Source organism: Populus alba, chromosome 3 (assembly GCF_005239225.2).
Source record: "Populus alba chromosome 3, ASM523922v2, whole genome shotgun sequence".
Taxonomy (NCBI): Eukaryota; Viridiplantae; Streptophyta; class Magnoliopsida; order Malpighiales; family Salicaceae; genus Populus; species Populus alba.
This window is the reverse complement of record NC_133286.1, coordinates 12,162,057-12,178,559: the sequence shown is the minus strand read 5'-3', so window position 1 is coordinate 12,178,559 and position 16,503 is coordinate 12,162,057. Positions and strand designations below refer to the sequence as shown.

The window sequence follows — 16,503 nt, the reverse complement described above, 5'->3', positions numbered from 1 at the left end:
TTTTCTTATATTCTTTTAACTTAAAAATGATATTTTTATACATTTATAATAAAATCACTGGGTTGTTATATATAAGATTGTCAATTTTTATTAAATTATTTATTAGAAAAGTATATTAGAGAATACAAACATACTAAAAATTACGATTACTTTTTTTCATATAAAAACATAAATGAGAAATAATGTAATATAGAAGAGCATGTATTAATAGATTTCCCTTCTCCTTTTAAGGTTTTCAATGGATCCCACACTTTAAAACTATAATTTAATTGGCAACCAAACAATTCATTTTGATGATTTAGATGAAACAGAGCAGCTGCCGCACTAACAAACTACTTCTTTGCATAACTAACCATTGTTTTTACGTTTCCTTTTCTTAATCCTAAAAGAAAATAAGTATTGGTATTTAAACTAATTATGGAATATTTAATTTTAATCTGTACAGCGAAAATAAAAGAATTTGCATAACATAATCTGAAAATTTTATAAAACCAATTTTAGAATGCAACGAAGAAGACAATCTCAAGCCCAAATTCAATCTGACTTTGCCGGTACCTTGTTAAGCAAGTTCGAATTTGTGCTTGAGCTCGGCTTCTACGGAACGAATCTTCTATCAATTCAGTGATATGTTTTTAAAAAATAATATAAATTATATTTTAAAATTTTATTTAAAAATTTGAAATTTTAGGTTAAGATGGTTTTCTAACATGATATTAGAGCATTGATGACCAAACAATCACGAATTTAAATCTAATCATTTCCTATTAATTTGATTAAAAATTAAATATAGAGTACCAAAATCTATACAAGTTTTAAACCTAAAAAAATTTTACTTTAAAAAATAATATAAATTATATTTTTAAATTTTATCTAAAAATTTAAATTTTTAGATTAATATACTTATTTGACACGAGGAAGAGCAGGCTTCTGATGGATAATACCATATACACTACTATCGACTGTCTTTGGTAAACGGCGAGCTGCTCTTTTTGTGAAGGCTATTTTTAGGGTTTGGTATGTGGTTGTGGAAATTAGAGAATAACGATTGAATCACTCTTTACACGTGATTATACTCAATTGGCTTAAAGCTGAAAACTTGCCCCGCCGACTATGACTGGAGTCCGACCGTCATAGGCCTTATACAGGCGAGGGTCTGACACTTTGGGCTCAAAATGATACACTTATCGAGATTCGGTAGTTAAGAAAAAAGAGGTGAAAAAAAAAAAAAACCAAATCGAAGTTGTTGACAAAGTGCCTGGTCATCGTGTATCATCCAATTACAAGTCCTCTACAGAGTTTTCAACTTAAAGCTGTTATAGCCTATGAACCCATCGTTCAAGTCGAAGCTGCTTCATAGGAGGTCCCAAATTTGGCTTACTCTTCTGAGGACACTTCCATTTTCCAGTGACTCCAATCACATCAGGGTGTTCAAGATTAGATACTTCTGATAGCACCTTTCTTTTTACAGCTGCATCCTTTTCACCATCTCTTGAAGTCATCCCTCTACCTTTTGGACATTCCAACAAAATCTGTTGTTGCCTATGCATGTCCAAAGAATTTTCAGCATTTGGTTTTGCAATTCTACTCTTCCTTGTTGTAACAAAACCATTTCGTTGAGCTTCTTTTCCTTCATTTTCTTTGTTATTGCTCCTTCCATGGGTTGACTGGCTCGTTGAAAAAACTCCGGCACCTTGAACAAACTTCACATTGCCCCGAGGTGATACAAGATCAATTTCTGTTTGAGCTTTAACCAAGTTTTCAGCGGAATCCTTCCTGCAGTTCAACTTTGTTGCAGATTTATCGTTTGATCTCACATTACTCGTGACTGACATAAAACCAACTTCTTGCGCTAGATTTTGCATCTGTGGCTGTTTAAATGGAGGCACTTCTAACCTCAAACTTGGTTTCTCAACATCTTTGGTTGGAACAATAGTATGGCTCAGAACTGATTCATCTTCCATGCTAAGCTCCCCTTCATGGTGCAGATTATCCAGAATAGATAAGCCCTCTTTCTCTACATCCCAAGAGTCCTGTGATGTGAAAAGTGGATGTACAAATGACTTGGAGAATCACTAAAAAAAAACATCCCCTTCCCCTTAAGACCAGCTAAAACACCATCATGCTGAAAAGAAAGATATTAGCTATAAAACCTGTCAAACATGTCAAAGCTGACCTGAGAGGGAGAAACCTTATTCAATAATTTTTCCTGTTTATGTTCTCCTAAGGAGCTATTGAACTTCAAAAATCCATTTGAGTGTTCAATTTCATCTGAACTTCTGTTTTGTCCTAATTTCCATGAATTCGTTTCTTTATCTCTCTTGCTGTCTTGATTAGCAAAATCATCTCCCTCGCGTTCGGTTTTGTCATGAAGAAATCCAACGCTTTCACCCAGTACAGGAGATTCATACACGTAGCTGGGGAACCAGTTCCTTATGTCAGGTGGCTCTGGCAGACAAGAGACACAAAACAACGTTATTACCCTATAATTAGCTAGTTTAGAATTTTCAATTCCTTATTTTATTCTGAAAGAATCAAAGTGAAAAGTAGATTCCCGTGGTTTTTTCAGCTTTCGTTGATTCAGTAAAGCCAAGGAAGCATGTTCTGAAAGTGCTACTAACCAGAAAGGAATGAGGAGGATTGAGAAGAATCCGGAACCTGCACCTGCAACATTCAAATAGCAACTAACTTCAAACACCATATGATGGCTGAGAATTTGCGCAACAAGTGAAAGAATATCAACAGTGATCAATGTAACACAAGTAAGAATGATGGATTAAGCAAATGCACCTTACTTAAAGGCTTGTTGTCACACACATCTCCAAATGAACTCTTACACTTAATGGACCCATTTGAGGATGGCTTCTCATTAGCACGTACTTCATTGTTGTTTCCAGAGTTGCTCAAATCCCCAGCCTTTTCTTCTCTTCTGTTCTTACTCTCTTCAATAGCAAATTCATCCTTCTCACCTTCACTTTCTTTAATAACAGATTCGATAAAATACTCCGCTGTATCCAGAACAGGAGATTCGTACTCATAGCTCGGAAACCAGTTTCTGATGTCAGGAGGCTCTGATAAAAGAGACAAAATAAGTTTAAAACGGTTTCGTGTCCTTAGTTTATTTACTTAAAGGACAGAGTGGTGAGAGTTGAAGGTATCTTTTCTTTCTTAGATCACAATGTCAGCCAAGAATTTACTCAAATTCCATCAAACCAAGCACAAAAAGGAATCGGTACTAACCAGAAAGGAGAGACAATGAGCACAAAGAATCGGGCATCTATAACGAAAAAATAAGAAAGTGTGTTAGATATGAGAAACTTTTAGCATGTAATTATTTTATTTATTACTTGAACAAACTAGAAGATACAAATACATGATTATGCTAAATAAGGCACATCAAGAACCCAAGTCATTGCCGGTGACAAGATCACGATGTTCAAATCTAAATCAATCAATTCTATCCTAACCAAAACAACGGTATGTTATTGACAGGAAGCCTAATATTGAAGTGTGCTAAATATAGTAAATACCACAGGTAAGAACCTCACCCATCCATGATTGTGTCAATGAATCACAACACTGAAATCCAGACCCAAATTACAAGTTACAGCAATCATCCATTTGATAAAAGTTATGGATTGGTAGTAATTTCCGATTTAGGTGCAAGAAAGTAAGAGGTCAGTAATTATACCTACCTTATTAAAAGACTGATCTTCATGCTGCTTATCATCACCGCTGTTGTAACCGATTCTTGTGGCGTCGCAAGAAATTGTTTCCTTACCTTTACTTCCCTCTTCAATGCAAAGACACCCATCTCCCGTACACTCAAAGTCAGTTTCCTTAGGGATAGAACCTCCAAAAACATCGTAAGTATCCAAAACAAAAGATTCATACTGGTAACTAGAAAACCAGTTTCTTATATCAGGTGGCTCTGCAAGAAACCAGATAAAGAAACTTGGTTATATACCCATTTCAGAATACATTGTTTTTTTACTCAAGAAAATGGATAGGTACCAGAAGGAAGCTGCAAAGAAGAATCAGGAACCTGCACAAAGTAAGTGGGGAAGGTCAGAAACAGAAAGGAGGATATTTGGATTTGAGAGAAAGAAAAGATGCTTACCGCCTGAGAATCAGAATCAGAGGTGTTTTCCATTAGAGATTGATCTCAATATCAATCAATCTATCTATCTATCTATCGCATACAATACAAATACTACAAGGAGATTGACCGGGGGCTATAGTAAGTACTAAATAATGAAGAAACTAAAGACTGATCAAAACTCCAAGCCCTAGCTAGGAATATAAAAAGAAAGAGCTCTAAAGAGTAAAGACTTAATTTAGGGTATGAACAAGAAGAAAGATCAAAAACAAGAACTGTTTCTTTATCTTGGATTCATGGTTTTTATGGATGCTAGTGTGTGTTTGCCTTCATTTGGGGTGCGTCAAGTTCTTGGGGGAACTGTGGGGTTTTGTATTTTTCTCTGTGATTAGGATTTCTTTCACCTTTTGAAACCTAGCGGGACTCTTTTGGCGCCTGTTTTTTGTCTTGAATTCTGATGGGCACAAGCCTAAGCTCTTCCGACAAGCCCAAGCTCAACACAATAAGGTTTGGCAGGCCTGCCTTCAACGACTGGTCCAGATATTTAACCATCGAGAGTTATGGGTTGCGCTCAAGGTATGAACCGAGATTCAAGCTAAACATGAAAGGACATATTATTATTTAATAAAATCTAATTAATCCTTTTTATGTTTTTATAAAATAAATAAAAAATAGAGTGAAAATTTAATGGCTTAATTCGAGAGATCAGATGAAAAGCTTGAATCAAAACATGACATTATGAGCATGTTTGTTTTTACAAGTGAAAAAGTTTTTTTTTTAAAAAATATATTTTAAAAATTATTAGCTTTAAATTATTTTTTTAAATATTTTTAGTTTGTTTTAATGTTTTATAAATAAAATATATTTTAAAAAACAACCATCATAATACTAAACAAACTCTATATTAAAAAACAACCATCATAATACTAAACAAACTCTATAATAACCAAGTTATTTCATGTTTTATCTAGTTTATGGCTGGTTATTACTTCTTCTTCTTTTTTTATTGATTTCCTGGTTTTTGCTACTAAAATTAAAAAGATTTTGTAAATTGATAATAAATGAATTCACAACCCTTTTAAAGTTAAACAAGTTTATTTGATTGGTTTTAAAAAAACTTTTATATTTGAAACGCTAAAAAATAAATTAGAATAATTATTCTAAGATATCATGAAATTATAATCATCATTTAAAAGATTTAAACATTTTAAGAAACCCTCTTCATATTTAAATAAAATATTATAAAAACTCTCCGTTTTATATTCAAAACACCCTTAATTACTATTCAAATATTGGATAAATTATAAACTTAGACATTAGAAAAAGATGTTCAAAAATTAAAAAATCAACCAAATTAAATGATGAATTTTACATTCTATATCTACCAAATATACATATATTTTCTTGGATTTGAATTGCTCATACTTAGCATTGCCATACGGGGAACAAGGCTTCAAAAATTACACCTGGGATTCCTCAGGTATTATTGCATGTGGATTTTCACTTTTTCGCCTCACTTGATCTTTTGTCATCAGGTCCACCAACCCAAACTGTTTCTGAACAGTTTAAAAGCCATTCTAACCAGACTCTGTAGATTGATTTTTGTTCTATTAACAAAACAATTCTGTCTAATTTTGAACTAATTTAAAAAGAAGAAGAAGAGAAAAGCAGATTGAAAACTGGGCTTCGACAAAAAAGCCCAACTCTCCCTGGCTTGGCTTAAAGCTAACTCGCTTGGGCAACCCAGGCAAGCGCCAGCTAACCCTGGGTCAAGCCCAAGGTTCCCGGGTTGAACCCGACCTCTCTCTTTCAGTTTTTTTTTTTCCGTCTTTAATTTCAATTTCTAGACGATGTTCTTATGACGAATGCCACGGCGAATCATGCAAGCTCTTTTACCGCCAATGAGGCCTGCCCTCTTGTTCAACACGATAAGAATCTTCTTCAGTCGCTACATGGTATATAGTCGTACTGATAGCGCCACCCTAGCTTGCCGCCCTGAGTTACGAGTAGGGTTGGCACCGCTGCACCTGTAAAAAAGAGGCAAGTAACATTTAAGCTTTTGGGAGACAGAGGTATGAGACTCATCTCGATGACACACTGAATAATCTTTTCACCTGCTTATCCTTAAACTAACAAAAACTCAAAAAAACTGAATGAGGCATCAGAGAGGTTTTTACATTTGACACCAACTGAGCTCATACCGGTGTCGTTTAATCCATCATCAGCTGTTAAAAAACCCGAAGATCTTTCAAAGCTTTTACCTGACTTCATCTTAACCCTACAATCTATTTTTAGGGCATAACGATATTCTTAGGGTTAGGAGTATAAAGTGTGAGGAGAGATGAACGACAAATCTTCTGAGGGGGACGCGACCATTCAAGCGGTGTGGACAGAGGCGTGGAGAAGACTTAGCCAAGGTGCGGCCAGGCGGTGGAGACGACTTGGCTATGAAGAGAGGTTGTGTGCGTATTCAGGATTTCCCATGTAGGATAAGGGACCTAAGTAAGGTGCGGCTTGATGAATTTTGTAGAGGAGTCCGAATTTCATGCCTTGAATTAGTGTAAATTAATATGTTTAACCAAAATATCCATTGATTTAAATGTGTAAATTAAAAGATTTCATCCAAGATGTGCGCGTCAAATTAATCCACCTATACTTTAAATAATGTGTACATGAACAAGCATGGAGAGAAATGTTCTTAGCCTTTTTTTCCGGCAACAAAATATGATTTTTGTTTTTAGCATTTTAATTAATAGATTTAGAGAAAAATAATCTGCATCGGTGTTTTCTTGGGAAGGGCATTGTTAATTGATTATACGTGTAAAGCGTTAAAATCGGCGTTCAAATCTCGGAAGACCAATTCAAAAATTGCCTTCTAAAGTTTTCTTTTTTATTATTATTTTTCAAAGATGTTCACACTAAACATTATTAAAAGTAAATTTTTTTATTAGGTTTTGATTTTTATAAAAAAATAATTAAATTAAATTTTTTTTTAATAAAAAAAAAATCAAACCAGTTCAAACCAATCAATTTCGGTTTGATTTATTTTTTTTAGGACAAAACCGATCAAACTAGTTTGGCTTATTTTTTTTTGTTTGACTCGGTTTTTTTAATTTGGTTAGGTTTTGGTTTAGTTTTTTGGTTTTACTTGATTTTTTCCGATTTGACTCGATTGTTTTCTAGTTTTTTTTGTTTGGGTTCGATTGAATTCAGTTTTTTTCAAAATTTTAATCAGTTTTTTTTATAATTTGATTTTTTCAATTGTTATTTTTTAATTTTTTTAGTTTTTCTCTAAACATTCAAGAATCTTTCAAAAAGCTCGAACACGAAGCCTTCATTAATTTTATATTGTTCCCTTACACAAGGGTTAGGCTCGCACGTTGTAAGCAAGTTCTGAGTTTTTTTTATTTGTTTACTACAAATAGAATCTGTCAACCTAAGTCCAAACCCTTAAGGAGGCGGCTGTAAGAAATTAAAGATTTATGCGTTCTTATTGTATCATCGTTCATTCCTAAAATGTTTTTTTTATTTAAAAATATATTAAAATATTTATTTTTAATATTAATATATTAAAAAAATCTAAAATTATATAAAAAAAATAACTTTAATTAAAAAATCCAAAAATATTTTTTTTATCACAAAAACATACACATCATTTTTTTATTTCCCAAGATTACTGAAATTTTATATAATTATTAATTTTAAAGCCTGTATAATTAGTCAATTAGTCAAGACACACAAATTAGTCTAAACTCCTAAATTAATCCAAAAAAAAATCACCATTACTTGATCTAATTCTTTTGCACAGTGCATAAACGTGTTCAGAGCAGTTCCAAATTCTCAACCCCAATCTTGTCTCCACTCTGAAACACTTTTTCCACCCATTCGTGCGCTTTGCTCTTGGAAGCAACCAGGAAGCACAAACCAGATGGATAAGAAATGCCTTGCCTTGTAAGATTTAAAAGAACAATAATAACCTAACAGCCTGTATTTTTAAGCCCTAGCCGTCAGACTGTCCCTTTGACTACGATCTTCAACTCAATCCAACGGTTCAGAATGGATGAAGACTGCAAAGCGGGGAAGAGTTCTGTGGTCAAAGAAGCTCCGTGGAAAAGTCGCCATTTTTCATTATTCGTGTCAAACCCTCTGTGTGTATGTGTATATATACACCCTTCCCACTACTCCTTCCACTCCCATTCTCAGCTCCCTGAATATTTCAAAACACAACTAGCTTTTAGATTTATAGAAGGGAAAATCTCTTAACCTCTTCTTTTGTTCTTTGAAATTAATTTTGAAGCTCAACTCGATCCAGTATTGCAAAAGATGGAAACGGATCAAACTCAGCAAGTATCTTCAGCCTTAGAGTTCATCAAGCAACATTTGCTTGGCGATCTTCTTTCACCTGTTGCTACCTCCTCCGCTTCTTTTTATCAATTTTCTACAAATTCTGAAACCTCCACTTCCTTACAGTGTGAAACTACTAGCTGCTCAAGTTCTAACTTTTCCACGGCACTCCCTGATTGTTTCGGTTCTCTTCTCGAGTTCACTTCCGTTTTGAGTCCCGCTCAAGAGAACAGCACCAATATCTTCGAATTTGAACCTAAACCTGAAATCATTGATCTCTTTACGCCAACGCCACTCAACTCAACCTCCCACATCAATTTCCAATCAAGCAGCAGCGGCAGCGGCAGCAGCGGCGGCAGTAACTTCTTCGCGTTTGAATCCAAACCTCAAATTCATCAGAATTTCGAATTTGAGTCGAAACCACAAATCGTTTCTCAGCGAAGCAACAGCTTCTTCTATGAAGAACCAAAGCCTCAGGTTCAAACAGCTCGGAAACGCTCTTTGAAAATATCGCTGCCTAGCAAAAAACCCGAATGGATCCAGTTTTCTTCTAACCCAAACCCGCAAACCGTGAAGGATAATTCTGGTGTTGCTGCTCAAGAGATAAGGCATTACAGAGGAGTCCGACGCAGGCCATGGGGCAAGTACGCAGCGGAGATCCGGGACCCGAACCGGAGAGGTTCACGTGTGTGGCTAGGAACCTTCGATACAGACCTTGAAGCCGCTAAAGCCTATGATCGAGCTGCCTTCAAGCTGCGTGGGTCGAAAGCGATTCTCAATTTCCCATTAGAAGCCGGGAGGTGTGAGGAGGAAAGTGAGAGGAAAAGAAGTAGAGAGGGTGGCGTGGAAGAGAGAGAGGATGTGAAGAGGGTAATGACGGTGGTTAAGAGGGAGGAACCTGAAACTGAGGGGGATATCCCGTTGACGCCGTCAACTTGGATGGCTGTTTGGGATGGTGGTGATACGAAGGATGTCTTCAATGTGCCCCCGTTGTCACCGTTATCTCCTCACCCGCCACTGGGATTCCCACAGCTAACGGTTATTTGATTAGAAGTTTCTCTTCATGTTATTCTAGATTCTTTTTTCCAGAATGTGTGTATATTAGAAAAGAATATTAATGTTTTTTCCACAATAACAATTACTATATTTTCCCGTAATCATTATTCCAGCCCTCGAATATCTTATAGTTCGTACGAAGAACTATATGATAATATTATTAGTAGAGATGTCACATTTTAACCATGTTATATGCCTTGCGTTATTACTGGTTTTCTATAAAAAAATATTATTTCCAAATATATCTAATTTTAAAAATTAACCTCAGATATGCTTCACAAACAAGACCGCAATCCAAGGTCATCAAGACAGATTGTTTAATCTTACGTATCTATGGATCTTAAGAAAGGTATCCTGCGGGATCCGCAATCCAATAGTTTTTTTTTTGTCTAGTTTCTAGAAATTGAACCTTGAAGCAATTAACAATGGCGGTGAAAGCAAGTCTTACGGGGCCTGCAAGCATGATTTTTGCGTTAAATATTCGAATTTTACCTGATTAGTCAAAATCTCCCTGTGCAGAATGAACGGGTCTTCCCAGTGGCTTGTCCAGGCCTCTATATATGATTTTATTTTGTATGATACGACTTAATGTCGAAGACAAATGCACATGAATTTAATATTTAACGTTGCTGGGCAGATGCACATCCAGGGTGCGTCCTCACCTTCGTTGGCCTTTTGACATCTTCATTGAATTTTGAAGAATTCAAATTCTGAAAAGCTCCAAAATTTTTTGACTTTTTCGGGGTGACCAATCTCATACTTATCCATTATATATTCGGCTATTGCAAGAATCTTATAGCTACCATGTGAACTTACGGGACTTGTGCAGGGATTGAGAGATACAAGAGAATTATTGGCGCGACTTGCTTAATGGTCAAAGAAAGCGATTTGAGTGTATTTGGTATTATAGTAGTTGATGTGATTGTAGTTTGAAAAAAATTATTTTATAAAAAGTATTTTTAGTTGAAGTTGATTTGGAAAAATATATGTTTGGTTAAAACTGTGGTTAAAATTAAGGTTGAACAAAAAATAATTTAATGTATTTGGTTAAAAGAATACCTTTTAAATTGAGATTATATATATATTGATGGTTTTTAATTTAAATATTATAGATTTAACTAATGTTATTACATCATAAAATAAATAATATTAATATCAAATATTTTTTTATTGTTTCATTAAACTATGTGTAATTTCATCACATATGAAATTTATCAAACAAGTACTACATTTTCTATGGTTGCTTAAGCGCACAACAACATCAGGTAAAATATTATGAAGAATAAAATTGAGATTGTGATCAAATTCTGCAAATGCTACGTCATCAAGCAATCTCCTTCTAATTTTTTAAATATAACACAATTAAAAATAAAAATAAAAATTGAATTTTTTATCTGGATCGGACCCGGCAAGAACAAAATTGGAATTACAATCAAATTCTGCAAATGTTACATCATTAAGCGATCTCCTTCTAATTTTTTATATAAAACACAATAAAAAATATAAAAATTATATTTTTTTTATTAGATCGGACTCAATTCAATGCATTTAGTTTTGGACTGAACCCGGTCTAGAAACACTTTATTATTTATTTGTGAACAGTGAAGAGTCATACCTCATTCTGTTCATATGAACAATAAAGTTGCACTCTCTAGTCTCTACTATTCACTTATGTGAATAGCAAAGAGTGCAACTCTTCACTTCATAAAAACGTACGTAGTAAGAAGCATGAAGAAATTGTCTACGCAAAACCTGCAGTGAAACATTATATTTTTGTGAGTTTTATGATCAAAACACCGCTACTGAAAATAACCAAATATTATATTATTAAGTTTTATAGAAAACACAAAAACTAGCTAAGAGCCAAACACTCTATTAGCAAAATGGCTTCCCTAGGAAGCACGCTGCCATCTCATGACAAGGAGGCGCGTTCGTATAATCACCACTCCTCCCCTAAAGCCCCAGGCTTCAATGCTGTCGAACTCAAATATGGGCATGCATCGATCATGGAGAAATTGAACAATCTTTAGAGATACAAAAATCCCAAATGGAAATATAAAACCACAACTACCCAAATAGAAAAATTAATAAACATAATCGGTCTTGTTTATTTTTATATTTTAAAAATATTTTTTTAAAAATTTTATTTTTATTTTTTTCTTTAAATATTTTAAATTAATATTGTTTTGGTATTAATTTTTAAATCATTTTGATATACTGATTTTAAAATTAATTTTTAAAAAATAAAAAAAAATATTATTTTAATATATTTTTAAATAAAAAATACCACAATCACACTTCTAAATTACCGATTAAAGTAAATTGAAAGGCCCATTCATACTTGGTGAGCATGTGAGGATAAATACCTTGTGTAACAGATGGAATCTCTATGATATATATATATATATATATATATATATATATATGAACTAAGAATTTCAGAAAATCTTAAATCTCTAGTTTGAAGTTTGATTAATCTTTGTAACCAACAAAGGATCATGCTTTCTTAATTCTGAGATCAAACTTTTGGCCGAACCAATTACTTGACTTGGATGTTCTAGAAAACTAATTATTAATATATGGAATAGCTCAATACTAACGTGGTAAATGCATTTACCTCCTCACGGGATGATTGTTCGACTAATTAATTAGAAAAACAAGGGAATGGCAATATGTAAGACTCATAGTAACGTTAATCAGCTTTGTCAGTGCTTGAAAGTTGAAACATTCAGAGTTTCTAACTAGGAGAAAGCGAGCTGGAAAAGAAATAAGTGAAAGCGATGAGAAAGAAGATGATATGTGTATCTCTGGGTAACTGTGGAGAACTGAGAATATCAGCCATCCAAACTACCGGCCATTCTCCGAAGAAAACAAAGCCTCTACTGACTGACGACGACAGGTAAGGTCGTGATCATGGTGCATGGCCATAACGGGCACCCACTCTCCGACCAAGATAGGTATGGTCGTGATCATGGTGCATGGCCATAACAGGCACCCACTCTCCGACCAAGACAGGTACGGTCGTGATCATGGTGCATGGTCATAATGGGCACCCACTCTCCGACCAAGACAGGCGTGCTTCTCACTTTTACGCAGCGATATTTCAACATCTTCTCCATGCATAATAACACCACATATTTCTCTCTCTATATTTCTTGTAAACTGTAGTTCTTTTTGCAAGAGATGGTCGTGAACCGTGCAACAAAACAAGCCGTAGATCACCCAGAAAGAGGAGGGGAAAAAAAGAAGATAAAAAAAAACGGGGTGGCGTTGATTGAAAATTGTTCAGTACCAAACCTTCAGAAAATTCAACACCGGCACTCAGTCAAAGTCATAAGTATCCAGCAACTAGTAACTCTTGCGTCATCTATTGCTTTGCGAATTTAGGTCGCTATCATTAACGAGGCATTCAACGCTGAGACTTTCGTACTAGCTAGCTTTGTAAAATCAAACTCATTTGAAAATATCAAATAAGGGCAATGAGTCAAACTCATTTGAAAAGCCAATTGTAATAAGAAATAAGTGTTTTATTTTTTCTTTAAGAAGGTTGATGTTATTTTTTTTCCATGTTGTTGTATTTAAATGATTTATTTTTTTTGTTAGCTCTACTTTGTTGGGCTTTAGTTTTCTTGGAAGATATATAGGAATAGTATTTTTTTAAAAAGAAAATGCATTTTGACATTTTATTTAACACTTTTTTAAAGCATGTAAAATAAGGGTTGAAGAGTTAAAATAGTATTATTTTTTTATTTTTCATTCAATACACCCCTCGGAGTTGGTCTTATAATTCACATACCTTTCAATTTGGATGGATTGAATTTTGTCTATCCATTTTTTTATATAATTTTTTAATTTACTTTTATTTTCTTAAGTCAAACAACTAGAGGGATGGTAATAAATTATTCATCTTTTCTCATCTTTTTCCTTCCTCTTTTCTCAAATCATCTTAAAAAGCTAAATTAATAAAATAACATTAATTTTGAATAGTATAAATATAGCTTTTTTTACCATGTATACTCCAATGAGAAAAAATCATTTGAAAGCAAATTGTAATGGAGTGAAAGAAATAAGTGCTTTATTTTTTCTTCAAGGAGTTTGATGTCATTTTTTTTTTCAATGTAGATGCATTTAAATGATTTATTTCTTTTGTTAGCCCTACTTTGTTGGTTTTAGTTTTTTTTTTTTTTTAAGATATAAAGGAATATATTTTAAAAAAAAATTGCATTTTAACATTTTATTTAACATTTTTTTTAAAGCATGTAAAATAAGGGTTGAAGAATTAAAATAATATTATTTCTTCAACCCTTATTTTAATTCTTCAACCCTTATTTTACATGCTTTAAAAAAAGTGTTAAAGGGTTGAAGAATTAAAATAATATTATTTCTTTACTTTCCATTCAATACGCCCCTTAGAGTTGGTCTTATAATTCACATACCTTTCAATTTGGATGGATTGACTTTTGTCTATCTATTTTTTTAATATAATTTTTAAATTGACTTTTCTCACATCATCTTTCTTCTTATCCATCCTTCCAGAAAATCAGACCCTTAATCTTCCAATTCTTATTTTGACTTTTTAATAAATAAGAAATCTCTTTTTAATTAGATTTCAATAAATCATTGCAATCCAAACCTGGAAGTTGACCAAAAAAAAATTGAATTTATTTTTCGAACACGGTCAAAGTCACAGTACTTGCACAAGTAGCAAGCATGCATCGCGATGGGGACATTGAAGGGGTTTAAACCATACGTTTTGGATCTCCAATTTCCATGGAACCCAATTTGGTGCCGACAAAGACTGTACTTTGTTGAGGTTTGAAATAAGTTTGATGGTCAAACTCACATCAGCCAGTGAGTTAATTGATCACGTGGTTACCGTTTAGCGATGACCAAGTTTTTTATTATTGCTTGAGAATTTCAAGTCTGTCGGAACATCTTATCAGTGGACATATAAGACCGTGTCTTGTTTGTTACCACTCGTTTTATAAATAAGCTCTTAACATTTGAACTGGTGAGCAGCTTCAATTAGCTAGGGCCTCAAATTATTTTAAATTGAAAAAAGATATACTGGTAATGACGTTCGGGTTTGCAGATAAAAAAAAAAGAGAAAATTGAAGTTCAAAATGTTGACTCAGCTGGATATAATAAACTTGATTAATATAATAATATGATTAAAAAAATAAAAATAAAAAATAATTTGAACAAAACAAAAAAAATTAACAATGATTAATGGCAAAAAAATAAATCGATGTGAATCTCATGGTAACATGATCATACAATCAAGATTGATATATGATCCTGAAAAACCGAAATAGATTTAATAGAAATGTGGCACGATGAAAACTTGTTCTAAGATACCAATATTATTGGAATGAAGTCGAATAACACCACAAAACTAAAAAATAAAAGAATCGTTCTCACAAGTTAAATTGAAGACTTCAAATGTATTATTCATCAAAGGTTGTCAAAACTTAGGCTTATAGCAATTTAAGTACTTCTGAAAAATAAACCACAGTGGATCTACTTTAGGAGATGAATTGACTTGTTTGTACAATTAATCTAGAACCTAAGTTAGTAAGCACAAACCCTAATCCAAACAAGCATTTGATTTTAGTTAAAAACAAAGTATTAATTAAACCTGAATAAGTCTTGAGCTACAGCTGAAATAATAAAAATAAAATTAACTCATGCTAATTCCATATTTTGCTATGAGAAGAGAAAAAGAAAAATCAAACAATACAAGTTTGATATAAGGCTTATTTATAGACTACAATGTTGTCCAATGATCCCAAAAACCGATATGTCATTAAATATAACAACTCTTCTTTCTTTTTATATATAATATGAATAACAAATCTTTGTAAAAAAAGAATTTAAGAACATTAATGAATTATTATCACACTTAAAAATTATATTGCAATCTATTAAAGATTCTCGTAGAACTATAAGATTTTTAAAATAACCTGTTATATCTTTGTAGAAAAAGAATCATTATCAAATAAGAAATCCACAAGTCAAACAAAAGTGAATAACAAAATTTGTAAAGCTTGTTCTGACATATATCACAAGTCTTTCTCGAACTCCGATTCACCTAAATTTTAACTCCAATATAGAAAAAATACCTTTGAAATCTTATGATAAAGTTTGAACTGGATCCAATGGTTTAATTTGGAATAATACTTAATAGCATAAAACTAAACGATAGAGAATTTTACGTTAAAATCTAAATCTGACCTTAATTGGATCATATTATGAATGCTCACCAATATTATAGAAACATATCATTCCAATGTTCATAAAAGGTCTCCATGATATTTATCATAGTTTTTACTAAGCATAATAAATAAATCTTAATTATTTGCTTACTTAATGAATAAGGTAATTGTTTAATTAAGAGGTTTGGTTTATAGATGTTACTAAGATGCTTAATTCTTATAATTTTATATGGTTAAATGTTATATCAAACCTAATAGTTGATGTACATGTTTAGTTGATGGTGGTTAGACTGAAAATCTGAAATTCAAATTTCACCAATAATTATTTTATTTAACTACCATTAACTGTTAATAACTAGTCTTTCAATGAGTGCATCGCCCTTTAGCTTTTCCCTTTAATTAATTTTAAATGACATTAATTAATTAATTCTTTTTTTTTACTTTTGTTGTTGATGAGAGAATGAGAATATTTTAATTTCACATGTAGACGATTGATCCTTCAGGAAGAAAAAAAAAAACCCAACTACTACCTGGAACTGGGCTCAAGCTCAATCGAGAGTATTGGGCAAGTCGAGGTGATGATTTCTAATTTATATCGGCAAATCCAGTTCAAATGGGCTGACAAAACTGTGTAATTGGCCTGTGAGCCACTTTCTCTCTCTGTTTTTTTTCTTTTTCTTTTTTTTGAAGTTGATTTTGTCTAATTTCTTTATTTGTAGACAATTTACCGGATGTCAGAAAATCTGAAATTATATATAAATCCATTTCAAGTACCGAGGGGGAAAAGGAAGG

General features: G+C 32.9%; 2 protein-coding genes across 2 annotated transcripts; one reads left to right on the top strand and one right to left on the bottom strand.

Moving 5' to 3' along the window:
• Positions 1-909: 909 nt before the first annotated feature.
• LOC118062902 (uncharacterized) lies at positions 910-4,444 on the bottom strand. The gene is made up of 8 exons (XM_035076775.2): positions 4,118-4,444; positions 4,012-4,042; positions 3,693-3,928; positions 3,238-3,274; positions 2,788-3,068; positions 2,619-2,661; positions 2,174-2,445; positions 910-2,030 (listed from the first exon to the last, which is right to left on the bottom strand). Exons 1-8 carry the CDS (start codon positions 4,148-4,150, stop codon positions 1,314-1,316), a joined length of 1,650 nt encoding a protein of 549 aa, XP_034932666.1. The 5' UTR covers positions 4,151-4,444; the 3' UTR covers positions 910-1,313.
• Positions 4,445-8,279: 3,835 nt separating this feature from the next.
• LOC118062901 (ethylene-responsive transcription factor 6) lies at positions 8,280-9,597 on the top strand. The gene has a single exon (XM_035076774.2). The coding sequence runs from the start codon at positions 8,420-8,422 to the stop codon at positions 9,485-9,487; it is 1,068 nt and encodes a 355-aa protein (XP_034932665.1). The 5' UTR covers positions 8,280-8,419; the 3' UTR covers positions 9,488-9,597.
• Positions 9,598-16,503: the final 6,906 nt, after the last annotated feature.